The following is a 26,514-nucleotide window of genomic DNA, read 5'->3' on the forward strand; positions in this document are numbered from 1 at the left end:
TGTAAAAGAAGCATCATGCAAGTCATGGGAGGAAAGAAAGGAGGGTATGCGGAAAGCTTACCATTGAATCAGACAGACTCGCACATTGTGCTAGGAGCTAGATGAGAGTATTAGTGTCCTATTGACCGTTAGCATCCTGCTTCGATCAATGCCTGAAAAATTGAACAAGAATGTCTTGAGCAAAAGCATCAGACTGACGTGCAAAACAATTGAGTTTTCATGCCCTGAAGGGGTCAAAGACTCTAGTTTGAAATGGTTGTAGGTATCATCATAAAGAGGGGAATGGGGAAGAAGATGAAAGCGCTGGCAATTGTGGCACTTACCAAGTGATTCCTGTGCGTCGAAGCCAGATGTGTCAGTTCAACAACAGAGGTGAGCAAAGCCACGGTCATGTGGTGATCTCTACAGATATGTGATGCATGCTTCCACGGGCATTATAGGAAGGCATCACACAGTGTGGGATGTTGTTGTGTGGGAAGAAAGCTGGAAACCCGCGTCGAAGTTTTTCAAGCATTCCGGTCGGAGCTAATTTTACCGAGAAGCTAGCCCCAATCTGGTCCGGTTATAAGTGGTTTAGGTAAGCATCTAACCGACAAGCGTTCTGCCGTGGCTTCCTTCCCTAAAAGGCGGAATGAAAGGCGGTGGAGCGTCCCCGTCTTACCTTCCGGTTTTGATTTCGGGTTCCCGATGGATGAAACTCGCATATTCTTAGCCTAACATGGGGATCATACTACTATTCATGTCCAGAGCAATAGCTCTGGTCTATTGGGCTCGACCAAAGCTTTGAGACATGCCAGTAGCCCATCCCTTGTTGATCAACGGAGGAGGTGGTACTACTCCGGCTGTTCAGGGAGGGATCCGGAATCGAATCATTAAACAGAGCGGGCGAGACTCGAATAGTTCGGCATAGTTTGACGCGGATTATCAAAATTCGCATGTCTGGTGACCATCCGAAATCCACCCGCCGCGATTAGGTACAACGGGCTGCGAGATAGGTATCCTTTCTAGCTGCGCTTATGCGACATTTTTTTTTTTCTTTAAGCCCCTTAATACGAGCCGAGGGAGTCCAATAGTCCGGGTCAAACCAGCGTGGGGTGGTTTATCGCTTTGATTACTTGTTCCTTCGAACAGAACAATGAATAAGGGAAGTGCTTCTAGATACCTGGTATATATGAAGCAAAGGAGCTTGACAGCACTACTAGAATTAAAAGTATCCTACATAGTATGCGGGATAGACTACTCCGTACTACTGGTAGAAAGAAACTCCAGATCCCAGCGCGGGGAAATTCGGGGCTAACCCGGGCGAAGGCAAGAGAAAGAGCCGGGAACCCGCCCAAACCGGGTTAGAGTGGGGGAATGACGAAAACCATCTTTCCCTTCCAGTTATTGCGTCAGGCCCAAAGGGAGAAGGGTTCTGGATGCTCTCTCCACTCTCTCTCTCTCTTTCTTTTGTAAAAGTCCGGTTTATGCTGGCTTCTGACGTTAGGTTCCTAACCCGGTAAAAGATTGGTCCTGGCTGGTCCCGACTCTCTTACTTAGATAAAGGATGCCCCTGTTCACCTGGGATGGAGGATAGATCACTTTCTTCCTGCAGCTTCTACTCATTGACAACTGTCCCTCCTCCACTTGTCCAAAGTACTTATTTACTACATCTTAACCGCTCCTTCCAGCTCATTCCCCTCCTCTGTACCCTGGTTATCTCCGCATCTTCCTGCTTTCCCCGTTGACCCGAGGTTCAAAAGCCAAAGTTCTTAAAAGGATCAAACCCCAGCGCCAGACTCGATTGTCTCCGCTTTCCACTTGTACTACTGCTTCAAGAACCCTCTCTTCACTCAGATCAGACCACACACGCTGCACAACATGTCTGCAAACGGCAATGGCGGTGCTCCTCCTGTAGGACAAGAGAAAATCAACACTGATATTGTCACCCTCACCCGCTTCCTCACAGAAGAGCAGGCCAAGGTTCCAGAAGCCACCGGTGACTTCACGTGAGTCTTCCTTCCCCCCCTCAGTCTGGCTGTTTCTCTTACTAAACGGAATTCCCCCTCTGTCCAGACTACTCTGCCACGCTCTTCAATTCGCATTCAAGTCGATTGCCTACTACATTCGTCGCGCTTCCTTGATTAACCTGACCGGTTTGGCTGGTTCCTCGAACACGACTGGCGATGATCAGAAGAAGCTTGACGTCATCGGCAATGATATTTTTATCTCCGCCATGAAGGGCTCCGGCAAGTGCCGTATCCTTGTTTCCGAGGAAGAGGAGGAGGCCATTGTCTTCGACGAGCACCCCAACGCCCGCTATGCCGTGGTCTGCGACCCTATTGACGGTTCCTCCAACCTTGACGCTGGCGTTTCGGTTGGTACCATCTTCGGAATCTTCAAGCTTCCCGATGAGGTCCTTGGTCCCAACAACAAGGTCACTGCCCAGGACCTTCTCCGCCCCGGCACGGAGATGGTGGCCTCCGGCTTCACCATGTACGGTGCCTCCGCACAGCTGGTGATCACCATGCGCAACGGTGGTGTCAACGGCTTCACCATGGAGAACTCTCTGGGTGAGTTCATCCTGACACACCCCAACATGCAGCTTCCTGCCAAGCGGGCCATCTACTCGGTCAACGAGGGTAACAGCATGTACTGGGATGACTGGGTGAACAAGTACCTCCACTCGCTGAAGTACCCCGGCGAGGGCCAGAAGCCCTACAGCGCGCGTTATATTGGTAGCATGGTGGCCGATGCCTACCGGACTCTCCTCTACGGCGGTATTTTCGCCTACCCGGCTGATTCCAAGAGCCGCAAGGGCAAGCTGCGTATCCTCTACGAGTGTGCTCCCATGGCTATGCTCTTTGAGAACGCAGGCGGTCTGGCAGTGAACTCCCAGATGGAGCGTCTTCTGGAGGTGGTTCCGGAACACATTCACGACCGGAGCGGTGTCTTCCTGGGCTCGAAGGACGAGGTACAGAAGATCATCGACACGTACAACCAGCACCACAAATGAATTCATGGCACATAGGAACAGCACTAGGGTGGAGTTTAATGGTTTCATGTTACTTAATGCGAGTCTGCCAGTGCGTACAGCAGGTACCCGGTGACACCTTTGCACTGGCATGTCCTTTATGATCCACAGACATTCAAATATTTCGAAATACAAATAAAAAAAATTCTATAATTATACATGTTGACTCACAACTGATAAAAACGTTTTTCTAGTCACTCGTAGGCTACAATATCGAGCCGTTAATCTTTCAGTCTCAAATTCAATCTGTTATATCTGCATTCCTCCCGCCTTGCCCCGCCCCCGCACCATTAGCCCAATCTATCTTTCTCTCTCCTACTCACAGATGATTACATCAGTAGCTATGTAATAAGAACGTGGCATTCAACGGGGTCAAAGATAGCTATGTAATTTCTGACCTGGTGTAGAATAATAAACTGATACTATAGGTCTATACTAGTATTAGTTCAGATAGGTACACCCTGCTTAGACAGCTCAGCTTGCTGATATATTTACCCAACACCTACCTAGTAGAACTGAAATACTAGTAGTACCATGCGTAACTCCTGAATTAACAGATCCAACTCATCAGGTACTTACTAGTCTGCTACTACGATTATGATCATAGGGCACCTTTAACAAACAGTCATAGAAGGTAAGTTTTACTACTATTACTATGACATTCATCACATGCTCTTCCATACATGTATCCAGCGACAAGTAATCCACCATAAAGCGAGTCATTCACGTATCTTGCTCTACTATCTATTGTTAGTGATACTCTCGCTCAACAGAACAGCAGTTTCAACACAGTCCAGAAAATATGTTCCTCTTTCTATTTACTCTGATTTAAACATAACTATGATATATCTCCACTACTATTCATGATCCAACATTACTCTCTCAACATTTGCCATATCTCACTGAAATCCTTCCACCACAATCCACAAACGAAGCTTCACCAAGTCGAAACGTTACCCCTAGTTCTAGCCAATATGCTCAAGATTTCACCCTTTCATGGATTGCAGTTATACTGTCTCTCAAAAAATACAACCAACCAATCGGAGAGTTTCGGATCACTCCTTAAACCCCCGATCTGAGCTGAGCTAACTTCCTTGGGTAGTACGTAGATAGAAAGGAAGAAAAGACTTAACTAGATACCTATGAGATGGAAGTGCCCACTATAGAAGAAAAATTGGTGTTTGGTTTGGTATAAGGGAAATTCTCTCAAGCAAGATCCAATCACAGTGCAGCGGACTCAGTAAGTAAATACTACTTCAATGTGTGCTTGAGTGATTTCATTTCTTTGATAATGGGTTGTCCATGTAGTATGGTGGAATATACTACTGATAGATAAATATATCCCAAGTGCAACTACTACTATACTAATAGCTACCAGCTGCGAGCAGCACTCGTAGAACAGTGGCTAAAGTAGCCTTCCCCATTTAATGGCTAGATATTAAATCATTCCCAAGTACGTGGAATGATCCTGTCAATCACTCCGTGGTCTAGATGCCGAAGAGATTGTGTGAAGCATACTAGTCTAGCAAAGCCCGTAATTGGTGGAATAATAAATTTCCTTCATCAATGCTGGCAGAATGCAGTGAACTCGGCAAAGATTCCATAGTTGGACACTCGTGTTCATTCAAGCAATAGATAGAAATAAACATACTATGCTACAAGTGTCAATTAATTCTGATGAGGCGTTGAAGGAATGCTCTATTTCCTAGTGGCAATCCGGGCAGGACTCCTTTCCCTTAGTACCCGCTTTCCAGTTTCGCACATAATCAAAACAGAGACGTACTGCTGATTTCTCTGAATGCGGAGTGACCATTAACTTTGGTCTACTTTCTCTGTAGGGACATGGAGTAGAATTCTACGGCATATGACATTTACTGGTATAACCTACAACTCGTTGCGTGTACAATTCGACATATATATTTCCGATCATCTAGTAGCACAGCCAAAAGAAAGACACGGATAAAGGGACAAGACGCCATGAATATCTAGATTCGATCGAATTCCCTCAGGGAATGGAATAATGTGACATCTCGATCCAAAAGTGTGAAAGGAAAGGAATATGCAACGCATGCAGTCAGAAAAAGAGAGACTAATCAACAGGATCCTCTTCGAGGAGGGTCTTGAAGCTGAACGGGGTGAAAGGTATACCTTCACCCATGAAATGCTTGCTCATGGCTTCGACCCAGTGTAGACGGAGGGAGTGGAGCATGGCACTGGTACCCTCCATGACACAGAGAATTGCAATGGTCAAGGTGAACCAGAGGTAGAAGGTGACAACGATCATGATGACCCGCATGGTGGCGGACTCTTGCTCGAAGGCGCCGCCAATGGTCATGTCCCACAGCACAATGGAAAGCTGCTGGTGGGCCAGAGACAGAGCCCACAGACGCAGGTAGGAGGCGGTGTGGGAGATACAGTTCAGACAGAACTCAATGGTGTGGATGACTTGGTGAATCATGATCTCGCCGAAGTCGAACTCCTCGTGCTCTTCGTCTCCAAGATCCTGAGCGATCATGGCAACACCTTCACCATCGCTAGCCATGCTGTCGCGATTGCCATCGGCATCGTCTTCTAACGCACTAACCCGGGATGGCTCACCAAGGCCGCGGTATCCAAGAGCGCGGGCACGGTTGTGCTCCCAACGGAGGTAGAACGGCTTGAAGAAGAGCATGATCGGCACCTGAATGACAGCAAGAAGCAAGAGCAGAACCTGAACGCTTGCCTGACCGGGGTAGAGCTGCTCCTCAACAGTTCCCGGAGAGAGGAACATGAAGATAAGCATGTTAAGAAGTCCGGGAGGAGACTGGCCTCGGGCGTTCCAATCAACGGACCACTTGTAGATGATGGTAAGAACAAGGTAACCGAAGATTGACTGGAAGAAGATCATGCCGGGAATGAAGTTACCAATAACATCAACCTTCGACTTGAAATGCCGAGCGTTGACGTATTGCAAGCAGAGAGCGTAGGTCATCTGTGAACAAGGTTAATACTTGGTTATGAGATGTGGGTGAAGAGTCTTACGTGTGCCCAACCGAGACAAATACTCATCTTCATCTTCAGACTGTTTGTGAAGAGAAGAGAGTTCTCGGCTTCGTGCCAGTTCCAGTCCAGACCAAAAGGGAAACGATAACCTGTCTTCAAAGATGCCTCGACGGTCTGTCCCTGCTTAATATCGTCGGGCCACTGCCATTGACTGGGGAAGACGGTGAAGGACTTGGAAAAGACATCGTTGTAGAGAAGACCGGTGTACATAGAGAAGATACCCATCATAAGCATGATGTAACGACCGTAGAATGCCATGTATGTCAGCTCGTCCAGCTTGGTCTTCGCCAGCTTGCGTTCCCAGAAGATCATAGCGGCGGCAGCCATGGTCATCAAGGCACCGTGGCCAAAATCACCGAACATGACGGCAAAAAGGAAGGGAAATGTGACGATGGTGTACAATCCGGGGTTGGCTTCGGAGTACTTCGAGATACCGTAGGCGTCGACGATAGTCTGGAAAGCTTGAGTGAACTTGTTCGTCCGCATGTAGGTTGGTGGGGTCTTGTTGGTCCGGATTTGATTGACAATGGTAGGCACACTCAACCCAGCACGGTCGTTGACGTCCTGCAATGTCGACTTGATCAAGCCCAGCGAATTGGTCGGACACCATGCTTCCGCGATAAGAGTCTTTCTCGCCTGATCGTAAGAGAATTTGTTCAGTGTATCATACACAGCCTTCTCCTTCTTGACAATGATCATCCAAGCTGCAAGCGAGCGGGCAATCTGCGTGAGCTCCGCGTCGAGGGTGTTCTTGGTGTTACGCAGGACATTGCCAACATCACCCAGGCGGGTGTTGACCTCATGAATCTGGTCCCGTCTCAGCTCACTGTTCTCATCGACGTTGTAGAGGGAGGCCCCAAGCGACTCAGAAATCTTCCGAATCTTAGCGATGATACTCTTTCCGTGAGCAAAAATGACGAAGACGTTCTTGTGGGACTCCTCGTTGGTGGTTGGGTCGATGATGGCCTCAGGGATTTCCGACTGGTTCATGTAAAGGTTACCACGCAGAGTACGCCACAAGATGCGCTCGAAGGCTCCGATCCTGTCCCGCGGAATCACACCGGCCACAAACCCGATGTTCATCTCAAGGAAGGACTGCTGGCCCTGCGCATCGCTGTTGGGGCCGCGGCTCTGCTGTTCGACATCGCGGAGGAGAGGGGCTTCGTCGTTATCGAAAGATTGGCGGATTTCCTCCGTGTGGCTGTGAGCGCGATCGAAGAAACCACCAGCTTCCCTCAGCACCCAGCGCCACTCAGTCAACTCCACCTCACGTTTCTTCAAGGTCTCGTAGCTATCGTTCAGCGAAGCGATCCGTTGTTCGAGGCTTTCACTGCGCTCGGCGAGCTCGTCGATTTCGGAGGCCAAGGGAGCAGCCAGGGTGTCGGAGAATTCGGACGAAGATCTCATGGGAATGCTTGCCTTGTCCATCTGAGCGTGGAAGTAGCCTGGCGTGCGAGACGGGTTAGGTCGAAGTCCATGGAAACTTTATCACTGATCATAGAACATACGCAGCTGTCTTTCCACATTGTCCAAACGACGAATCTCCTTCGTAAAAGTACGCTGGAACGCATTGGTGTCGGGGTTAAGCTAGTGACAGACGTAACAGATATCAGCCGGGTTCGTTTCGTGCATGTCAACCAAGATATCAGAGAACCAACTCACATCTCTGAATTGAACCTGACCGAGTTCTCCCAGAGCACTGACAACCTCTCTTCCGATCTCGTTGGCGATGTAGAGCTGGGTTAAGCTCATCTCCGACGAGCGGAACAAGGTGTCCCTTGGAGCCATGGTGAAAGCAAGACTGCCTTGAGCAGTACTTCTACACCACAGAGACAAAACTGCGCAGAAGCGCTGGAACCAGAGATTGAATGACTAGCTATGGGATAAAGATATGTTTCCCAAGCCGAACTGGCAAAGGATTAACTGTAAGGGAGAACTTGAAGCTGTCCAGCGCCCCTGGAGTTCGATTGATGATGCGGTTCGATGGCCGCCGAGCCGCGTGGCTGCTTCCGGCACGTGATGTTGCTCACTCCGGCTGACTAAACTTGGCCTCCATTTGATCTGCGACCACAACCAGTACACTTACTACTACTATACCAACTATACAATAGAGCTGCTGCGTAAATTGATAGTGCTAGAAGTATTACTTTGTGAGCAGGCGTCGCAATGCGAATATTGAGGTATCAAACAATATATGTCTTTTGTGGATTTAAACATGCTAAGTCCCTTCGTATACTACCCAATGCTGGCCAGCTCCCGTATCCACTCAATACTGTAACCCAGACAAGCCTATAATGATATGCAAATCTTGAACGGGTCTTGCGAATAAAAAATTGCATAACGGACTCATCCACCCATGCATGGTTATCTTCCCTCATTTTCACACTATGCGAAATAACTCTTCCAAAGAACTCCAGAAAGATCCTCAAGCTGATCCGACGTGAAAGCCTAGATAAACAAGTCAGTGACTTATTACTCATAGGCTTGATTACTCCTCTATGGTGGCTGAAACTTACCTTTGCATCAATATGCCAAGTGTCTTGCCTTGTCTTTTTGAACTCACTGATGATAGACTTGACGCTAGAACCAACAATACCTGGATCACTGGCAGCACGAACACTAAGAGTCGTCAGCGCCTCCGGCATCCAGCTCGGGGGCGGACTGTTGTATGGGAACGCTTGGATGAGCGCACCGAGACCCAGAACAGCACCGTGCCTGACTAAGATGAGTCGAGTATGTTCAGGGGTCGGTGTACCAGCCCCTGAGGAGACCGGAGTCGATAGGCCAGAGCGGAATCCCTTGGGTTTCTTCGGAAGGGGATTGTCGACCAACACCTTAGTGAACCGCTCTCTGAGTCGGATGACCATCTCTTGCCGCAGAGAAACGGGTGAACAACGGATCATGCCGGATAGTGTGGCCGATGCACCCACTCTCACTTCATGCTGAGGGTCTTCCAACATGCTCGCGACACACTCGAACAGCTTGTCTCGATCACCGTTGGAGAGCAAGAAAAGACGACGGAAATATATGATTTGGATATTGATCATAACTCGCAGGCGTTGATGCCACGAGGGGGAGGTCTGTCCGATGTGGATGAGTGTCTTGATGAACCCAGAATTGTCTTCAGCAGGATAAGGAATGTTGGGCAGATGACGGAAAACATGATATGCCAAGGACTGCAGCTCTGGGTCCTCCTTGACATCCATCATGTGCAAGAGCTGCCCCGTGAACAAATCCGGGAAGAAGGGAACCAGTTGCGTGCACTCGTGAGACGAAAGAGTCGAGTCGAGCCACAGAAGAACTGTCTTGCAGCCCGACGTGTAGGAAGAGGGCGCTTGTTGGCCAGGAGTCCTCTCATGGCGCCATTTCTCAATGCGGCCAAAGACCTCATGGACCATCTTTGTGAAATCCTCGGTCGGAAGGTAAGGGTAGGTACCCACCGATGAGGCCGACTCTTGGGCTGATAGTAGACGTTTGAGATCGGCATATGACTCGTGGTATCTGGTGCGGAATATCGTCGCGATCGTCTGGCCCATCGCTTCGCGAACGCCCTTGTAAGGATGATCAAGGTGGGCAAGGAAATCCTTGATGATCGGCTTTTCGAGTTGGAAGTGCCATCCAGCGTCGATGATAGACTGGTGTAGCAAATTGATCTTGGAGCTTTCCTTGAAAGCGGCGTTTGTACCCATGTCCAGCCGGAAACTGGCAAGCCAGTCAACCAATGGCCAAGCTCGCCGAGGATCCCGGCACTGAAGAATCATATGGAGGAAAGTCGTCCAGTAGCCAGAGTTCTCGGGAGTCAAGCCATCAGTGAAAATCTTTTGGACGATTGGGAACGCGTATTCCCAGACCATTGTGCGTTTCTCGACGCTTGTATCTGCCACAGAGCTCACCAGGGCGCCAAGAATCTCGGCGGTAGCCCTATGCTGATGTTTGTCGCTACCATCTTCAAAGACAATCTGAATTTCCTCCTGAATGTCTTGGAAAGTGGCTGCCGTGAGGCCATCTCGAAGCATCAATTCGAACGCGTAGAGAAGCATCATAGCGCAGGGCATGCGGAATTTATCCGCCGAAGGATCCCGGGGCTCCTGCTTCAAGTACATGAAGAACTTGGAGAACCAGCTTCGGTCGAACAATTTACCCATATAGGCGCGAACCTTCCACTCCACTTCGTCATATTCGATATCCCGTGCCACGTTTGACTTGTAGGCAGGCATGCTGTCTGCCCACACCAGCCAACCAGGGAAATCATGGTCAACGTAGTACTCCGCTTCGGGATTCCCAAAACTCGAAAGATATTCCTTGGTCCATCCTTCTTCGTACCGTTTGGTGGCAACCTTGATTTTAGAAGGGAAATGTTGATGTCCCAAGATGTAATTTTTGTAATCATGGCTGCAAATTGCCCGCACATCTATCATCGTGAACAATGCGATGAGCGCTTGAGAATACATGCCCCTTAGACCGGGGTGATCGTCAATTGAGCCGTGAGTCACCAACTCTATGAGGTTTTCGCTCGCAACATAATCGAACCTGAGGCCCATTGTGATGACAATAGTAGCCGCACGGCTGGCCACCTTCCAATGGGAGACCCGGGCAAGGTTGACAAGCTCTTCTGACAAGTCAGCCTTCTTCTTCTCGATAAGCACACGCTTTTTGTTGATGGTCTCCCGTTTCTCTGTGATCTCATCTGCCACGTTCTCTTGTGGGGCGATTGCCTCGACGATATCGCGATCTAAAATGGCCATTCTTTCCATGGAACGACCATAATCCATGATCTGGAACACAGCGCTAGAGCAGATCCTTTGCACAGACGGTTTGTCGACGGCGCTTGCGTCTATAAAGGTTCGGACCAAAGTAGGCGCGAACTTCCAGTGACGACCGACTGTCTTGGCGACGCTACCAAGCAATAGAGAGAACAATGCTCCTTTAATCCGTGCGTGGTCATTCTCCCTGATGCCCTTTTGGAGAGCTTTGAGAAGAGGAGGGATGACAAGAAGCCGGGAACCCCATACAGCCTTGAGGGCCGATTCACCCGCACTTTGAGCATTGCGCCGCGTTTCGGTGTAAAGCGAGACGCAGGACTCAGCAATATCTAGTAGTAAAATCTCATCCAGCTTAGACCGACGCCGAGGCGCTGCATTGTGCCTCAAGCGCTGCAGGTGGTACACATTGGCCCTGCGTACGAGCAGAGGACGAGGGTAGTCCTTACGAATACCGCTCATCTTATAAGGGTGAATATCGGCCGCAAGGAGACGTGTTACTCTGTCAAGGACATGGGCGGACCTCTCAATACCCACGTCCACAAACCATGACCGGTAAGCCGAGTAGAGGGCTGCAAAGCAAGGCACATCGTCCTCTTGCTTATCTGAGAGGAATCTGTGGACATCGTGAAGAACCCAGCCTGCCTTCTCTCGGATCTCGTGAATGGTAGTGTACATCTGGTCCGTCTCACGCAGTGGGTAATTCGTCGGGTATGAAAAAGATTCCCGGACAGCCGCTTCATCAGAGCTGTCCAGGGCCGAGTCGGCATCTTCATCGTCAACGGTGTGCGAATCTGGTTTGGCATCTGCCATTTCCACATCATTGGAGGATGTAGTAGATCTGTTGACGGTTGTTGTTGATGCTGCCTTCGGGTCAAAGAGCACTGAGATACCCGAAAGAATAAGTCGTAGTAGGACAAGATTTCTGGTTACTTCGTCTGACCAATCTTTACCACTTCCATCACGCTTGACGCTGGATGTCTCAGTGGTCAGTGCCGTCAGCTGCTTGAGAGCAGACTGAGCCTGATTCTGGAATAGCTCAACGGCAAATTCGAGCTCTTCACGCTTTGGAATATGCCACTTTACGCTCAGTTTACAAGGATCCTGTCGGTAGCTCCACAAATCAGGCTGTATACCCTTGGCAACCACATCAGGCTCATACAATGAGTAGTCCGATGTATATGTTCCCGTCAGGTTGAGAAGGAGATGGTGAATGAAATTGGAGATATGAACCGTCGGTATTCCCCTACACTTCTGCTGCATGTACACAGCTATGTCGAAGAGTTCTTTCTTATGCGCCAGAACTGCATCTCCGACGTGAACGACACACATGCTCAGCATGCTGACGTTCCATACCAGGCCACGGTCGCGAGGGAGGACATCTGTGCCTGTTGTCCTAGTTGATCCTGCGCCATTATCATCGATCTCAGTACGAATAGCCTGGGTCAACACGGGGATGAAGCGTTTCAAAGCCTTTGCAGGGCTGACTTTGCACACAGAGTTACAGATGAAGGCCATTGCATCCCGAGCTTGGTGGATAACATGGTTCGACACGAAGTCGACAACCTTCGAGAGGGCAATATCGTAGTACTCCGGAGAGAGAGATGAGAGTAACGGCATGAAGGTGGCGGGGAGAGTATTCACAATATTCTCTTCAGGAGACCCATTTCGGACTCTGGTCACGTCCGGCAGGTTCTCTAGGAGGGTGAAAACACGACCCAAAAACGATACAATGAAGTCCCCAAACCCGCACGTAGAGGACCGCAGTATCATCTCTTCCGTCTCATCGTCCAGCTCGGTGTCGTAGTTCAGCTGCACCTCGACGCCTTGCTCTTCCATGCGTTCCATCTCGCCGGTAATCCATTGCATGGCGAGCATGTTACAATTTACATCATCCCCTTCCCTCGTCAAATCGGCCATGGGAATGTTATAGCATGCGGATTGGATGAAGGACAATGCATGCAGGGATTTTTCGAGGTCATTAGCGTCGACTCCTGGTAGTGCAAGACCCAGTAAAGTAGTCATATGGCAGCGGTAGCCCTTTGTCCTGGAGATAATACGCGAGAGGACCTGCAGAGCGCGGAGCGAAGAGGTAGTACGATGTACCTCTACAAGTCCTTGAAGTGACGGGTATATCCGCTGCAGAGCTCCTGGAAGGATCAGGTGAGGCTCCAAGAATGCCAGACTCTGGAGGGTAGACAGAGAAAAGCTCATTGCGGTACCACTTTTGGCATATATACCCATGAAAATGACGTCGCGTAGACAGAGCACGAAACGGCGCTTCAAAGGCTCCGTCAGCCTCCGCTCTGGTGGTATATCCATCTCCCCACTCTGCTCGCGGTTCCAGCGCATGACGAAAAAGTCGGCTAGATAGTACACCAACTGGGACAAGGTCTTGGTCCAACTACCGGAATTGGAAGGATGGAAGAAGGTCTCTACAGCTTGTATGAGGCCCTCAAGCTGAGTAAGCACTGACTCCTCGGCTTCAAGGCAAGCGGGCGAGAGTGACATCACGATCCATCGAGCAATGTGATGAGCCACAGGGTGCTTCCGAGTGTCTCGATCCAGCATTATTCCCAGCCCAGAAGAGATGTCCACAAGAGCGCTGTAAGGCGATGTGGACTGCCCAACCGGAATTTCCAGTAATCGGAGGATAGCCGTAAAAATGAGCGATGACTGTTCCTTCGTGAACAAGCCATACTCTGAGAAGGGTATATGGCCAGCGGGCAATGAGTCTCGAGCTAGACGAGACAGATAGTCGAGGAATGTGATGTCAAATGTCTTCGAGCGGCTCACAAGTGACCAGAGATGGAAATGAGTGGGGAGATAATGATGCGGAAGGAGATCCTCTCTGGCTTCGGGCGGGGGAGAAGTGGGAAGAAGGAGATTGATCAACCCAACGACGACAAAGGCACCTTCCGAGAAGGACGTAGTGTAATGAGGAAGGAATTCTTCCAGCATGGCTGGCAGCTCACAAGGGTCAATATACAGCTGAACGAAGGCGCAGAGCTTGGTCAATGTCTTGACATTGCGCTTCAAGTTAGTTGAATGCACAAGCCCAGACTCTGTCGGTAGAACGAATGACTTTAATTCCCTGTATAGCGGTCTCCAATCTAGTGTTAAATCTTTGACTGGTCTGAGATAATGCTTGCGCCTGTAGCCAAATTTAGTTCCGATGTCTCCGAGCGACAAAAAGAACGGGCGCACTTACTTGGTAAGGAGCATGAACATGCTTGCGAACCGCTCTGAAACATTAGGATCGATCCCAGGAGCAAGTGATAGCTCATAGTACAGCTTAACAAGGTTGATCCGCTCGCTTCGAGTCGGATCAAACTTGAGTGACAGCCATCCTCTGAGCTCTCGCGTCCAGTGCACTGCACCAGGGCTAAAGTCACCAGCCTCCACCGCGATATATAGCTGTTTCAAAATCTCTCGCAGGTTGCGCTGCCTTTCCGATTCGTCTTCCGGCGTGTATGGTAGGTATTTGAAGTATGGGTATGTACGAGGCCGGACCCGTGCCTTGGGCTCGCCCTCTCCGTTTAAGGCGACAGGCTCACCTCCCGGAGAGGTAGCTCGCGATATCTCGTGAACATTTTGGAAGTTATCGGATGTTAGAATGGCCTTAGGACCTGAATGATCCATAGTCGAGCGATCAGTCCGGCGATTACTGGGGTACAAAGGTTGAGAACGTGGGAGGAGGTTCGGGGGGACTCTGAGGACCGCGGTGTGTTAGCTAGCTTTATCTTGACCGACTGAAACGGAGTATGTGGCAATGAATGGAGTCGCACCTTAAACATGAAGGTTGGAAGCAAATCCTAAGCTGCAGATATCGATGCCCAAACAGTGATCTGCTATCAGTCTTCGCATGAGCGATTTACTAAGACTTGGCTAACAGGGCGACCAGGAATGTCAGAGGCGCCAAACTGCACAAGATGAAAGACCCAAGAGTAAGGTGTCAGGTATCACTTGTATGAGATGCGATTTCGGCCAGGAAAGCTTCTTTGCACAGAATTACGCTCGGGGTCGCGATAAATTCGAGCTCAGACGTAGCAATCCGACGGTGGAGGTGTCCGTCAAGTGAATCTGGCTCAGTTTTGTAGGATCGGTGATGACATAATTCCACGTAACGGCCGCAGCCTAATTGGGCCCCGTCTCCAGAACAACCACCGAGTGGTTTGCGCCGCGGCGAGGCAAGTCCTACTCACGGTAAATCCTCTGAGATTGACTTTTCGGAGATGAATCCATTCACTGGATAGTGGGGTTTACATCCTACAACTTCGAGCGGCAAGAACAATTCTGGAAAGAGGAATAGAACCCGTGAGACTCGATGTTCGAGGCCACTTTCTCCATGGTTCGCCGCGCGTGATTACAAGAAAGACCCTTTGACCGGGGAAAGGAGAGCAGAAGCGCAGGCCGTGGTACTTTTCTTATATTATGAGTTATATTATCCTTCATATACCCTATTATAGACCTGCGATTGGATCACGCGGGCGGGAGGAAAGACCCAAACAGAATGGCCTGGATCAGTGCATAGGCTACCATGCCCCGCACAGCCACAGTAAAGGTGCGGCGGTCTTGTAGGGAAGGTCGCATTTGCCCCCAGTTGCCCGACACCAAATATACGAGGTACCAGTACCACAGTGGATATCCTGAGGATATCCTGTTGATTATCTGAACATGGTAAGAGGTAAGAGCCATCAGGGCAAGCAGTCCTTGCGGCACAGCTAGTCGGAGAAGAAGGGAGGCTGTCGTGGCTGACGACGACGCTTGGTCCACTCCGCTTAAGGCTCTCGGAAAGATAAAGGGCACTGCCACATCCAGTGCCCATAGCGACGACCGGCAAAGTATGGCCAGCATCGGCATTGCCAGGATGAAGAGTGGGATATTGGAGACGGTCCAATACCGAAGGAATCCTACATTCCTGTATTTCATTTTAGTAGTGCGTTTTGCGGTGCTTGACAGCCATCCCAACGTACCAGTAATGTCCTTGAACATAGCGATAGATACTAGGGACAAGCCATTGACACCACGGACGTGAAGCATCGTCCTCCACACAGTATGTGGAATAGGCCACGATTTGCGGAACGACAAGTCCCAGGGCAATGACACAGCCACTGATGATAATAACGGAGAGATGGGCACAAGCGTCAATTGATAACCTTTGGCACCAAACCCGCCGAAGCTGCAAAAGAGCATCATAAGCATACAGAATACCGCTTAAGATTCCATTGCTACGAACTGCAGTAGCTGCCGAGAACAAGATCGCAGCTACCAGCAGTTTCACGTCGCCGGATAGACGCTTCCCCGCCTTGTTATCGAGAAACGAGGACGAGTAGACATAGAAACCTGTGATGTTGAGGAAAGAAAACAAAGACTCCCCATACGGCGCAGAAAGAAATGCTCCTGCAGGGCAAATGACGTGCAGAACTGCTGAAAGAAAACAGATTAGTCTTTGGGTGGCCGTGTCACGGCCAAATACGTTGACGGAGAGTCTATACAAGGCTAAGACGGCAAGATAATGGGCAATATGAGACAGAGCAGTCGCCACGACAGCGGTCCTGGCCGCTCCACTAGGGCCGATTAATCGTTGCAATGCTACATCCACAATTAGTGCTCGAATGACACAGCGATACACCTTCGGTGAGGAAGACAGGTAGATCTACCAGTGGCAATATAGGCAAGGACTCTAGTGTACCCGTAGCCAAACGCCCACTCTTGCTCAAAGACATAGCCATTTTCGGCGATATGCAAGAAGTAAACGGAATCCCACCGGACGAACTTAAGCGGGATGGGAAGGTGCGCATAAGTGATGTCTTCTGAGGTGACATCAGGGCGACTGTGGCTATGGTAGAGATGGCTTGTGGAAGTGTCGTAGCCAAGGCCAGGGCAACTGATGATGACCAGATATACTAGAGCCTTCCAGAGACAGAAAGCTACCGTCAACGCCTTGATGGGCTGGCGGGGATTAAGGAGACTCGGGCGACTTGTCGCTGGGGAGCTCAAAGAGGAGCTCATGGTCACCAGGCAGTACTTGCGTGTGTAATTTTCACTAGTTCTGTGCAGCTACCAGATTTGCAAACATCGTAAGATGACTGTCAAAACCGATAATTGGTCGCCAAGGAGGTTCCCATTCGCCCATTCACCTTAGAAAGAGGGATTTTTGATCAACCCGACAAAATCATGACAAAGAAACCGAGGTAAAGCTAAAGGGGATCTGGAGAAGGCAAGACGCGTCGAAGCTCACCAGACGGGATGACGGACTGTGGATTGATCGGTCGGAATCCTCGGCACGCATAAGTCCCCCTTATTCAGCATCCACCGCTGCACAACTACGTAATGTTTGTGGACTGTGAGGGGGACCAAATGAAACCATGACGGTTTGAGTCTCCATAATTGAAGTGGCGAGTGGGTGGAAACCCAGTCGATTGGTACACTGTTCTGAAGAAGAGTTTTTACTCGATACTAGCCATATCTTTTCCAGTCGCTTTAGCTAGTACTTTACATAAGTAATACAAAATAGCTAGTTGTTTGACCCGAGTAGAGACATCCTACACTTTTTAAGATACATCATCATAACTAGTTGAAAGGGATGATGATGATGATGATGATGATGTCAGACCACTTTGCCTCTCTGCACTGGTGAAGTCGTTACTGTTCAGGTAACTACTTTTTAGGTATTATTCAGAACAGTCAGTTGACAGGGTCCAGTAGCCATCGACTGTTCTGGATTGGGTGAACAGGTCATCCAACCTTGGATCATCCCGCTAAATCCGCGGGCAGGTCAGCCCTACGGCGCGCTCGGAACTGATGGAGCCCGACTGCTTCAGTTCCAATCATCCGTATTCAAATCTGCTGCAGGTTCACATGACGGGGAATGCCCGAAGGGCTTCGGCATAGTAGGAATTAGATAAGATTATTCTCGTCGGCGCTGGAGAGAATGTCTTAGCGCCATTGTCTCAACGGCGACAAGGCAAATCTAGACGCCGACAAGCGCTAGTAGGGAAATGATCGAGACATTTAATTACATTGGGTCGAGTTAAGGAACTTCAGTGTGTGGAAAAGGGAGCACCAGCTATGCCAATTTCCAGAATGTTATGGTACTTAATAAATTGCACTCACATCAAATGATGACTGCCGCTGCTAGCCCGCTACATCAAATGGCCAGTACTAGTTGAAGTATCTACGCCCAAAGTAGTTCACAACGTACAGTTTTCTTAATTTCAAGGGGCGCTTACACAGGGCACCCACCTACTTACTGGTATCTTGTGATAGGTATAGCTAGTTATACACCTTAGGGCTCAGCTGGACGGACGAAGGAAGTATCCACCACCTACCCCCTTCAGCACTGCCCTGGGCGATATCTAAAGCGAACTCCTGCTCCCCTCTATTTCTCTGAGCTAGCTCGAGCCTCAGTCGAATGTAGTGGTCAGTAAACCATGCGGTGTTCGAAGCTTGATGAAATGAACAGCTGTGCGTTTCTTTGATATCGCCCACCTCATCATATTGCCTTGCCGCGGGAAGCCTGTGTTCTTCCGAAATATAGTTCCAATAGATTTTCGTACGATTAAGTTGAAAGACCAGCTGACCAACCAAACTTTCTCCATAACTATATCCGCTCTCAGCCTCGCCCTCAGCAGCTAGCGACCTTTTTTCCTTTCATGCAAGATAGGAGGGTCCACGATGGCATGGTTACAAGACTAAAGAGAAAAGTTTGCCATTTAGTCCCCGCCAGAACCAGACCCTCGTTTGTTAGATCGTAATGCCAAGCCCGACCCAGGAAGTCATTCGGTCGGACTGGACTGCCTCGGGGAGACAACGAGGGATTTCAGGATGGCATCCGACACTGCCAAGTAGTCTCAGGATCGGTCAATACGAAAAGTAAGCTTAGCTGGACAAGGCTTAGACGGTTACCAGATACTAGATCAGAAGATAGTATACCTATCGCTGCTGTGTTGGGCAAGGGAGCAGAAAGTCTCATGGCACCAACGATCTGATCTACCGTTTTCAGCCAGGTGAGGGGGTGAAAAAGAGAGGAGTGTGATTAGTGATTACTGTACTTTAGTCCCAATTCAGCCTTACGCTGGTCTCCGTCACCAGTGGCACTGAGTCAGCGGCGTGTCTGCCTCAAATTTGCAGACCCAGAGGTCCAAACTCTTTTTGCTTGCTGCCTCTAAAATCCGACATCCGGTCCCATGGCACGGTGCGGACCTTACCGGCATGTCGGAGCTTCCGGTTCCGTTGCAGCAAGTTGTCGAAAACCCGAAGTCCGCGGGGACACCGCGATGGAGGGGGTGTTGCTCTCCCCGAAACTAATCATCATCATACCGCGGCAGAGGAAACTTAAGATACCAGAGCCCGACTGAGCTGGGATACTTTTCTTTGTTGGTACCTGATAGGGATGTAGTCTGAGGTAAGTAAAGTAAGCAATGTGAGAGGTGCGTTGCGAGTTCCTATGGAGGTAAGGCAAGTATGAGGGTTGATAATGCTTATTACACCACAGGGGGATAATTAACCACGCTTAAGCAGAAAGTAGTATGTATGCATATAGTAGCAGCGGCATGGTCTTCCCTCTCTCCATTACCTAATCGCGATTGCATAATCCAGCTCCGATGCTCCGAAAAATGCTGTTGTCGGTCAACGGGTCGGTCAAGCTACTCATCTTCCGTTTCTTCACTGTAATACTAGATAGTTCTGCTCCATGGAAGCATTCGGATGATCTTCGTCATAATAATAGGAACAATTAATTGATTAATGAATTGATTAATTCTGCAGGGCACAGTTCATACTAACTATGTACTTACTGTGCTGTAGTAATCATCCTCGCTGAATTGATACGAGCCAAGCAATACGAGAGGATTACGATGCAGCCAATAAACCGCCGATGGAGGTTGCCATCCAATGAAGAAATGTTAGTGTCGGCGTTTGGTTAGTTCCGAAAGAAGAGGATCGTCGGCTAGCTGCTTGGGGCCATGGATGCGAGCTGCCGGCCATGGATGGTCAGGACCCAGTTCATGCAACGAGACCAGACGACCCAGCCTGTTCCTAGAAACATTAATTTTCACTTTCATTCTCACGATTTGGCTTGGCTGACTCGCTCTTGACCGTAGATTCCGATGGACATCGCTGCGGAGGAGTATACCCAGATCAGACTGGCAGAGACACTAAGGGGAAAGAACAGCCCCCCAGCGGGATCTTGACCAGATGTGACCTACTAAACCGTCATTGTCACTTCTGGTTCCATGTGGGTTCCTTTTGCTGTAATTTTTGCTTTTCCTTTTTTTTCATACCCTTTTTTTCTTTTCTTTTCTTTTTCCCACTTTGACCCTCCCCCATTTATTTAGTTCGATTCAAGAAGCATGATGGATGATTCTTATTTATGACTATTTGCCCACCAGATTCATGGTGGGATCTTGACCGCCATCTTTTCGCCCCTCTAATCGATGATCCATCGATCCCATCTGACAGGCGATTCGTATTCTCTTTCTTTCTCCTCGCACATCTGAAAGTCTGAATATTAAGGCGCTTCTGGACCCCCTAACCCACACTGTCCGGCCTCCCTTGCATACTTCCGCCCACTCTTTGCTCTTTGCTCCTCCAATGTCCACGTCGTACAACATCTGAATTTCCCCATTCATCCATCTATCCGGTTTGCCTCCTGCGCTGACCTCAATCCCCTCCTTCGCTATATTTCATCTGCAGCTTCAGCCTTATTCTGGTGGAGGGGCTGATAGTTCCCGTGCAGGTCACGCTCATTCTATCTACTTACTATATCCTCCATTCATCCTCCCCCTTCCTTGTCTCGTTATATCCTCTCTTACTACTTACTACCACTACTACTACCGCCACTCTTCCTGACCCGGGTCTTTTCCTTGTCTTTGTTCTCTTGCCTTCCATTGCTCTGAATTATTCAGCATATCTCTGGTATAACGAGGTACCAAACCAGTGAACTACGGCAACTTGTTAACTAGCTGCATCGGCTTAGGCTGACGTATTCTGTCAGCCACAGCCACCCCCGTCACTGTCATCATTGATAATCCCCGTCACTGCCACCGATCTATGCCGTCCATGTTGATCGGGGAGAATTAACAGACGTTGTCGCATCCCAAGAGATAATGCTATTCAACCTTGGCTTAACAGCGGATGCGGCAGCAGCTCACGAAAACGAATACCCCGGGTTACCATCCGAAACCCAGATCCCTAGCCCGACGCGTCATTCGTCCCCGGCAATTTCATTCGCTTCCCTGCCATCGTGGGGACTAGGCAGCATCTATAACCGGCGCAAACCCACGGAACCAGAAACGACGCAGCGTACAATGCCGCGCAAAGCTGCCATTGATACATTATCCTCGAGCGATGACGAGCGTTCGACAGTCACCCCAGTCCTAGCTCCATCAAGGATCGCCCGTTCGCAATCAGTTCGGAAACAATCGTCGCGCCCTAAAACGTCATACCAGCTAGCGCATCCCGCGGCCCACGCACGCCATAGGCGATTAAAGCTCCGGCCTAAGCTTCTCCTGCAGCTTCAACGTGTGTCGCAAACCCCACGACCTCTCCCACTTTTGGATGTGCTTCCCTCCACCGTGTTCCTGCCACCTCTAGCTCGCAAGTTCCCGACGATCTTCCGCGGTAAAAAAGGACTAGGCCCCAATGACCTCATTGTCGTAACTAGTGACCTCTATGAGCGGGCACCGGGCGATAATGGGGATAGGTCCCTAAGCTCTGATGATGAAGGCGGAGAACAACGTGAGGTGGTCGCAACGATATGCCAGCTCTTCAGGGACGATGCTCTGTCGAAAGGGAAGGCGGAGATCTGTTTGAACCATGGACCAGTTTGGGAGGCCACGCCTCTTGCCAATGGCTCCTATGAGTTTGTGGCCAATACAGATGATGGTATCCAGGTCCTGCGGTGGGTTCTGAGAGGTGGGAGGAATCGTCGCGTGTCTGCGCCCCCAGGCTTCTCGCAAGAGGACAGCAAGCGGTTTACGTTCAGCGTGATCAATCCTAGCACTCGCCGTCACCCGGTTGTTGGTACGATGACACGCAATCACCTCGAGGTGTATGATGAGTACTCGATTCCGACCACACCGGGTATTGCTGGCTCGCCAACTTCCGCCATGTCCGTGCTCAGCGACTTCTCCGAGATGGATGATCCACTGGACCGAAAGGTTCTGAAAACCGACAATGACCTTCGCATGCTGATCATTATCACCAGCATATGGGTAGCCTTTAGGGAAGGCTGGTCTCATAACTTCACTTACGACGATTCAGCCTTGGCGATCAACACTAAGACAATGTGTCCGTCGAGACACAGCTCGCCAACTGCGATTAGAAGTGAGACTGACAGATTCACCGAGAGGGAGGATGGTCATGATGATGTTCCCCCGCTAAATGGTCGAAGACATCGCCTCTCGACATCCAGCTATGTCCCTACACAATCCACGGTGTCCGACCGATCGACGACCTTTGGGAGCTTATCGAGACGGTCCAACTCAACTGGTGCGGCCTTCATTGAGCGGACTAACCGACGTGCTTCGGGTAGCAACGGTCGTCTCACCCGACACAGTACGCTCTCCAGTCCTCGCGAGCAGAGACAGGACGAAACCGTCGAAGCCAAGCCTGCCCGACAAGACTCCAAGAGCCGCAGGTTATTTTCCCATAGGAAATCCGACGTCCAAGATTTCAAGATGACAGCTTCCCCGGATCAAGCGATAGACGGGTCCAGGGGATACGAAAACAACCAGTCACGCCAAGCCGATTCTTTTCGCGACAAAGGTATTGACTCCCCGCCAGACTCGGCGCCGAGCAAGGGAAAGCGTCGGCATCGGATTAGCAGCCTCTTCGAATATATTATTCGCAAGACCGGACATCATCATTGAGCCAAGCCTGGAGCTTAAAACCACATACCCATTTCACAAATATCTCCATTCATTGTTTTATCTGCTCTGGACAGTTGTCTTCTTTTCGTATCTCCCTCTTGCAGAGGCGAGAATATCTGTCCCAGACACTACAATAGTGACACGAAAGCCTGGAGCTGCGGTTGTATTATTGTATGCAAGTGGATGGCAAGGTCTCCGTTGTAAGGCCGGAAGCTATCGCTACTTCTTATCGCACTGGGTGTCTGGCCTCTCCCATTTTTCAACTTTGCATGACACTTGTCTCTCCCACATTATCTCTCAGCTCTTTTGCACTTCCCAGCGATATGAATACCACGACATATATCTGATATAGCGCTCCTTTTCTCTTACTCTCTTATTTTCTTACCCTCCTGATTCCTCTTTCCCGTCCTCACCATCAATATTCACACCACCTTTTTGTCCGTGTATATGTACAAACTAAGCTCCGCAGCATTGATTGTTTTGGGGAGATATACCTGGTATTTTGTAGAGTACGTACAAATAGCTTGAAAAATACATATAACTGGCACATACGACACATTATTGTTTGAACTCATAGTATATGCAGGGAATAGGATAAGAAGGCATTTTCCAGCCAGAAACGTAGTGGGTTTAGTTTCCGAGGGATCGCATACTTACTACAATTGGTTTGTGGGGTTTGTTGTAACCGATCGTCATAAATGAGGGGGAACAAGCCTTAGTTCATAGATCCAGCCGATCGCAAATATGTTCATTCAAGCGCATGAAGACCACGAGTTCTTTCGTCCTTTATGTCATTGCAATTGGATTATATGAATGGTAGCTCATTTGTGTGACTGAACAGATTGATTTTACTGTGTATATAGTGACATTGATTAGATGATCATATTCTAACCTTTACCGGTCCAGAGCAGTGATAGCCTTAGGGATGTAAGGCTCCTCCAGGTACTTAATCTCCTCATCAGTCAACTTGACCTTGGTAGCGGCAACAGCCTCGTCAATGCGCTCCTTGCTGTTGAGGCCAAGAATCGGGTTCTCATTGGGATGGCTCAGCGACCAAGCGATGGCCACCTGGGCCATGCTGATACCCCTCTTCTTAGCGATCTCTTCGACACGGTCGACGATAGCCTTGTCTGACTCCGTCTCGCGGCTGCGGATGAGGAACTTGAGTGCCCCGTCTGTCGCCTCACGCACAGTAGAACGAGAGCCCCACGGGCGGGTCAGCACACCACGAGCCATGGGCGACCAGGGGATCAGGCCCACGCCGGTGTCACGGCAGTACGGGATCATCTCGCGCTCTTCTTCTCTGGCGATTAGGTTGTGGTAGTTTTGCATGGAGATGAACTGGTGCCAGCCATTGCGGGCGGCGATGTTCTGGAGGGTCTGGAATTCCCACGCAGCCATCTTGATAGGCGTAAGCATGCGTCGCTGGAGGAAAAGAGGGAAAGGAAAGACGTACCGTGCTAGCTCCGATGTATCGGACCTTGCCGCTTTCAACCACGTCGTTGAGAGCCCGCATGATTTCCTCACGGGGAGTATCGCGATCCAGCCGGTGAATCTGCAGCACGTCGATGTAGGTTCCCAGTCTCTCGACACTGGCGTCAACGGCGTCGAAGATGTGCTTGCGGGACAGGCCGACCCGGTTGACGAAATCACCGTCGTTAGCACCGGAAGCAGAAATCGGAGGGAAGTTGCCTTGGTCATCCACACCGAAGTAGCACTTGGTCAGGATGACAACCCGGTTACGGGGAATAGAGAACTTCTTCAGGGCTTTGCCAATGACCTCCTCGGAACGGCCGTGGGAGTAGACATCAGCCTGGAAGCTAGTTAGTAACGTATTGAGGCAAAAGGGAGATAGTAGTTTGAATGTACCGTATCCCATGTGTTGATTCCGCGCTTGTAAGCATGCTCAATCAAAGGGAGAGCTTCTTCCTCGTCTAGAACCCAATCTTGCCACTGTTTGGCGCCATAGGACATGGCGCCTAAAATGATTTTGGAGATCTTCAGTCCCGAGTTTCCCAGGCTAACATGCCAATTCCGTCAGCTAAGTCAGAGTCCATGAGATGAGTCACAATCACAATTTACATACCGGACGTATTCCATGTCGTTGTTGGTGGCCATGATGGATCAGTTTGAATGACTGTAACGCCATGTTAGTCACTTCCACAAGCACGCGGAAAGATGCGGGGAGGTTATGAGATGTGAAATTCACGTACAAATAAGGCTCTAAGTGACCAATTGCTGGAGCGAAGTAATGTAGAAGAGTTTACGAGAAAATCCAGTACCTTGATGGGACTGCAAGCAGCTTATCAATACTTCGTAGCAACCACTGACTGAAGTCCAAAATAAAGGAGCGGGGCTAGCTAGTCAGACTCAATTGAGTTGCCGAAGCATAAATGAGCCATGAGCCAGCTGGTTGACCCCATTATTAAGCTCCCCACCGAATTGCCGAAAGTGCGAAGCGATGAGTTGCCAGAGCCGATGAGTTACCGACAGCCTTTCTCGGGTTGAGCTGCGCTTGGCCCATCGGTCAAGAGGGTCGGGAAGCTTATGCGGGGTTCATCATGAAGATCATCCATTCCTACGGCACAATGTGTGTCTATGGAAGACAATAGAGGGCTTTCACGATGCAAATATACAGCACACTGGGGACCGATGGAGAGGAATGGCTTCTTAATACTAATAGACAAGAAAAAGAAAGGAGGGGCAGCCAAGGAGGGAATCCCGTGATCCGCAGCTTTGCTTGTTTGCTGCTGCTGCTTCTTCTTCTTCTTCTTCTTCTTCTTCTTCTTCTTCTCTCTCTCTCACTTTCTAGATAATCCTATTCGGTTCAATCTTCTTTGCTTTTCACCTCAGTCACACCACTACCTCTACTCTCTTCTGATAGAATGAATGTACCGCTGCTGCACGTGCCTTGTGGAAATCATCATCGCCGTCTCGTCTAAGTAAGTAGGCAGCGATCTCCTGATAGGATAACCTGCTAGAGTTATACCTGGGCACACTCCAACCCCTGCGGAAGCCACAACAAAGTCACGGTGGTTCTTCGCTCGGAAAGCAGAGGAATAAGACGCCGGGGTAGGATCCCGTTCGAGCAAGGCGACCCCGCCAATGAACGGTGCTGGTGGCGGTGGCGCCAGCCACTGCTTCATGATTCACTGGTTTTCTGGGGAAAGACTGGTCCGATGTAACCATCAGGCGACTGAAGGCTGCATAGCGACAATAGCTGGGGCACCCTCAGCTTTGCGCAACAGTCAATGAGCTATTCTGCACGTGGTGCAGGTATTGCAGAGTATCCGACTTGGCCACAGACCTGGCTAAGCTGCCTCTTCCGTACGAAAAACCGGACAGACGTCTGTAGCATCAAGGGCTGGCTGAACTGTTACGTCGTGGGGCTATGCGCTCTGAATCCAAGCTCTGTATGTCATGGCTGAACAGTCCGGACATCCCGGCAGGTCCGAAGGAAATCTGGTAAAAATTCCCGAGCTGGATCTGATCGCAGCCTGTCGAACGTTGACTCTACTCATGTCACTGCTCGTCAGTGGTTCACGCGGCTTCCTGCAGAATACTGGCTGCATGAACTTTTCCAGCACCCAGATCAGTTCCCAATATCACCAATCGGTGGATTTGGCAGTTCTGAGAGGACTCGATGACATTCCCACCCAGTGCAGCCTGACGTTTAGGGACAATAAACGGTCTTGAATCGACAGACATCTAGGTAGTATTCATATACATCTAGAAAGCTATGAGGAGAAGACCGCCGTTCACCGCTGACTCGTCGGGTGAGCATCGTTCCTCTTACTGAGAAATTCTTTTGCATGTATGTGGC

The 26,514-nt window shown here is 49.8% G+C and overlaps 7 protein-coding genes across 7 annotated transcripts; 2 read left to right on the forward strand and 5 right to left on the reverse strand.

Moving 5' to 3' along the window:
- Window positions 1–1,390: 1,390 nt before the first annotated feature.
- On the forward strand, window positions 1,391–3,246 carry fbp1 (fructose 1,6-bisphosphate 1-phosphatase). The gene is made up of 2 exons (XM_026764319.1): window positions 1,391–1,988; window positions 2,056–3,246. Exons 1-2 carry the CDS (start codon window positions 1,861–1,863, stop codon window positions 2,993–2,995), a joined length of 1,068 nt encoding a protein of 355 aa, XP_026632773.1. The 5' UTR covers window positions 1,391–1,860; the 3' UTR covers window positions 2,996–3,246.
- A 1,624-nt stretch (window positions 3,247–4,870) lies between these two features.
- Window positions 4,871–8,007, reverse strand: BDQ94DRAFT_8353 (H(+)-transporting V0 sector ATPase subunit a). The gene is made up of 4 exons (XM_026776651.1): window positions 7,718–8,007; window positions 7,564–7,642; window positions 6,035–7,500; window positions 4,871–5,984 (listed from the first exon to the last, which is right to left on the reverse strand). Exons 1-4 carry the CDS (start codon window positions 7,841–7,843, stop codon window positions 5,103–5,105), a joined length of 2,553 nt encoding a protein of 850 aa, XP_026632774.1. The 5' UTR covers window positions 7,844–8,007; the 3' UTR covers window positions 4,871–5,102.
- Window positions 8,008–8,234: 227 nt separating this feature from the next.
- BDQ94DRAFT_133621 (proteasome activator BLM10) lies at window positions 8,235–14,274 on the reverse strand. The gene is made up of 3 exons (XM_026764320.1): window positions 14,027–14,274; window positions 8,572–13,969; window positions 8,235–8,503 (listed from the first exon to the last, which is right to left on the reverse strand). The coding sequence occupies exons 1-3, from the start codon at window positions 14,044–14,046 to the stop codon at window positions 8,441–8,443; spliced, it is 5,481 nt and encodes a 1,826-aa protein (XP_026632775.1). The 5' UTR covers window positions 14,047–14,274; the 3' UTR covers window positions 8,235–8,440.
- A 952-nt stretch (window positions 14,275–15,226) lies between these two features.
- Window positions 15,227–17,053, reverse strand: BDQ94DRAFT_133625 (DUF409 domain protein). Its single transcript, XM_026764321.1, has 3 exons — window positions 16,479–17,053; window positions 15,792–16,410; window positions 15,227–15,736 (listed from the first exon to the last, which is right to left on the reverse strand). Exons 1-3 carry the CDS (start codon window positions 16,828–16,830, stop codon window positions 15,298–15,300), a joined length of 1,410 nt encoding a protein of 469 aa, XP_026632776.1. The 5' UTR covers window positions 16,831–17,053; the 3' UTR covers window positions 15,227–15,297.
- Window positions 17,054–20,689: 3,636 nt separating this feature from the next.
- Window positions 20,690–22,778, forward strand: BDQ94DRAFT_8412 (uncharacterized protein). Its single transcript, XM_026776660.1, has one exon. The coding sequence runs from the start codon at window positions 20,928–20,930 to the stop codon at window positions 22,689–22,691; it is 1,764 nt and encodes a 587-aa protein (XP_026632777.1). The 5' UTR covers window positions 20,690–20,927; the 3' UTR covers window positions 22,692–22,778.
- Window positions 22,779–23,470: 692 nt separating this feature from the next.
- Window positions 23,471–25,436, reverse strand: BDQ94DRAFT_133632 (aldo/keto reductase). Its single transcript, XM_026764322.1, has 5 exons — window positions 24,905–25,436; window positions 24,778–24,828; window positions 24,561–24,711; window positions 24,148–24,504; window positions 23,471–24,092 (listed from the first exon to the last, which is right to left on the reverse strand). Exons 2-5 carry the CDS (start codon window positions 24,807–24,809, stop codon window positions 23,586–23,588), a joined length of 1,047 nt encoding a protein of 348 aa, XP_026632778.1. The 5' UTR covers window positions 24,810–24,828; window positions 24,905–25,436; the 3' UTR covers window positions 23,471–23,585.
- A 4-nt stretch (window positions 25,437–25,440) lies between these two features.
- Window positions 25,441–26,373, reverse strand: BDQ94DRAFT_133634 (uncharacterized protein). Its single transcript, XM_026764323.1, has one exon. It carries the CDS (start codon window positions 25,835–25,837, stop codon window positions 25,559–25,561), a length of 279 nt encoding a protein of 92 aa, XP_026632779.1. The 5' UTR covers window positions 25,838–26,373; the 3' UTR covers window positions 25,441–25,558.
- Between the last annotated feature and the right edge of the window lie 141 nt (window positions 26,374–26,514).

This window comes from Aspergillus welwitschiae, assembly GCF_003344945.1.
Source record: "Aspergillus welwitschiae strain CBS 139.54b unplaced genomic scaffold BDQ94scaffold_1, whole genome shotgun sequence".
NCBI classification, from domain to species: Eukaryota; Fungi; Ascomycota; class Eurotiomycetes; order Eurotiales; family Aspergillaceae; genus Aspergillus; species Aspergillus welwitschiae.

What these genes read in the sequence shown, in the direction of transcription:
- BDQ94DRAFT_8353 (XM_026776651.1), bottom strand. Translation starts at nt 7,843, where the DNA reads ATGGCTCCAAGGGACACCTTGTTCCGCTCGTCGGAGATGAGCTTAACC. An exon ending in CAATGTGGAAAGACAGCTGC is followed by an intron (nt 7,501 to 7,563) that starts GTATGTTCTATG and finishes CTCGCACGCCAG; the next exon opens with GCTACTTCCACGCTCAGATG. An exon ending in TTTGTCTCGGTTGGGCACAC is followed by an intron (nt 5,985 to 6,034) that starts GTAAGACTCTTC and finishes CCTTGTTCACAG; the next exon opens with ATGACCTACGCTCTCTGCTT.
- BDQ94DRAFT_133634 (XM_026764323.1), bottom strand. Translation starts at nt 25,837, where the DNA reads ATGAAGCAGTGGCTGGCGCCACCGCCACCAGCACCGTTCATTGGCGGG.
- BDQ94DRAFT_133625 (XM_026764321.1), bottom strand. Translation starts at nt 16,830, where the DNA reads ATGAGCTCCTCTTTGAGCTCCCCAGCGACAAGTCGCCCGAGTCTCCTT. An exon ending in CCTTGCCTATATTGCCACTG is followed by an intron (nt 16,411 to 16,478) that starts GTAGATCTACCT and finishes TTGTGGATGTAG; the next exon opens with CATTGCAACGATTAATCGGC. An exon ending in TATGTTCAAGGACATTACTG is followed by an intron (nt 15,737 to 15,791) that starts GTACGTTGGGAT and finishes AATGAAATACAG; the next exon opens with GAATGTAGGATTCCTTCGGT.
- BDQ94DRAFT_8412 (XM_026776660.1), top strand. Translation starts at nt 20,928, where the DNA reads ATGCTATTCAACCTTGGCTTAACAGCGGATGCGGCAGCAGCTCACGAA.
- BDQ94DRAFT_133632 (XM_026764322.1), bottom strand. Translation starts at nt 24,809, where the DNA reads ATGGCCACCAACAACGACATGGAATACGTCCG. An exon ending in AACGACATGGAATACGTCCG is followed by an intron (nt 24,712 to 24,777) that starts GTATGTAAATTG and finishes TTGGCATGTTAG; the next exon opens with CCTGGGAAACTCGGGACTGA. An exon ending in GATACATCGGAGCTAGCACG is followed by an intron (nt 24,093 to 24,147) that starts GTACGTCTTTCC and finishes ACGCCTATCAAG; the next exon opens with ATGGCTGCGTGGGAATTCCA.
- BDQ94DRAFT_133621 (XM_026764320.1), bottom strand. Translation starts at nt 14,046, where the DNA reads ATGTTCATGCTCCTTACCAA. An exon ending in ATGTTCATGCTCCTTACCAA is followed by an intron (nt 13,970 to 14,026) that starts GTAAGTGCGCCC and finishes ATTTGGCTACAG; the next exon opens with GCGCAAGCATTATCTCAGAC. An exon ending in CTTGGCATATTGATGCAAAG is followed by an intron (nt 8,504 to 8,571) that starts GTAAGTTTCAGC and finishes TTGTTTATCTAG; the next exon opens with GCTTTCACGTCGGATCAGCT.
- fbp1 (XM_026764319.1), top strand. Translation starts at nt 1,861, where the DNA reads ATGTCTGCAAACGGCAATGGCGGTGCTCCTCCTGTAGGACAAGAGAAA. An exon ending in GAAGCCACCGGTGACTTCAC is followed by an intron (nt 1,989 to 2,055) that starts GTGAGTCTTCCT and finishes CCCTCTGTCCAG; the next exon opens with ACTACTCTGCCACGCTCTTC.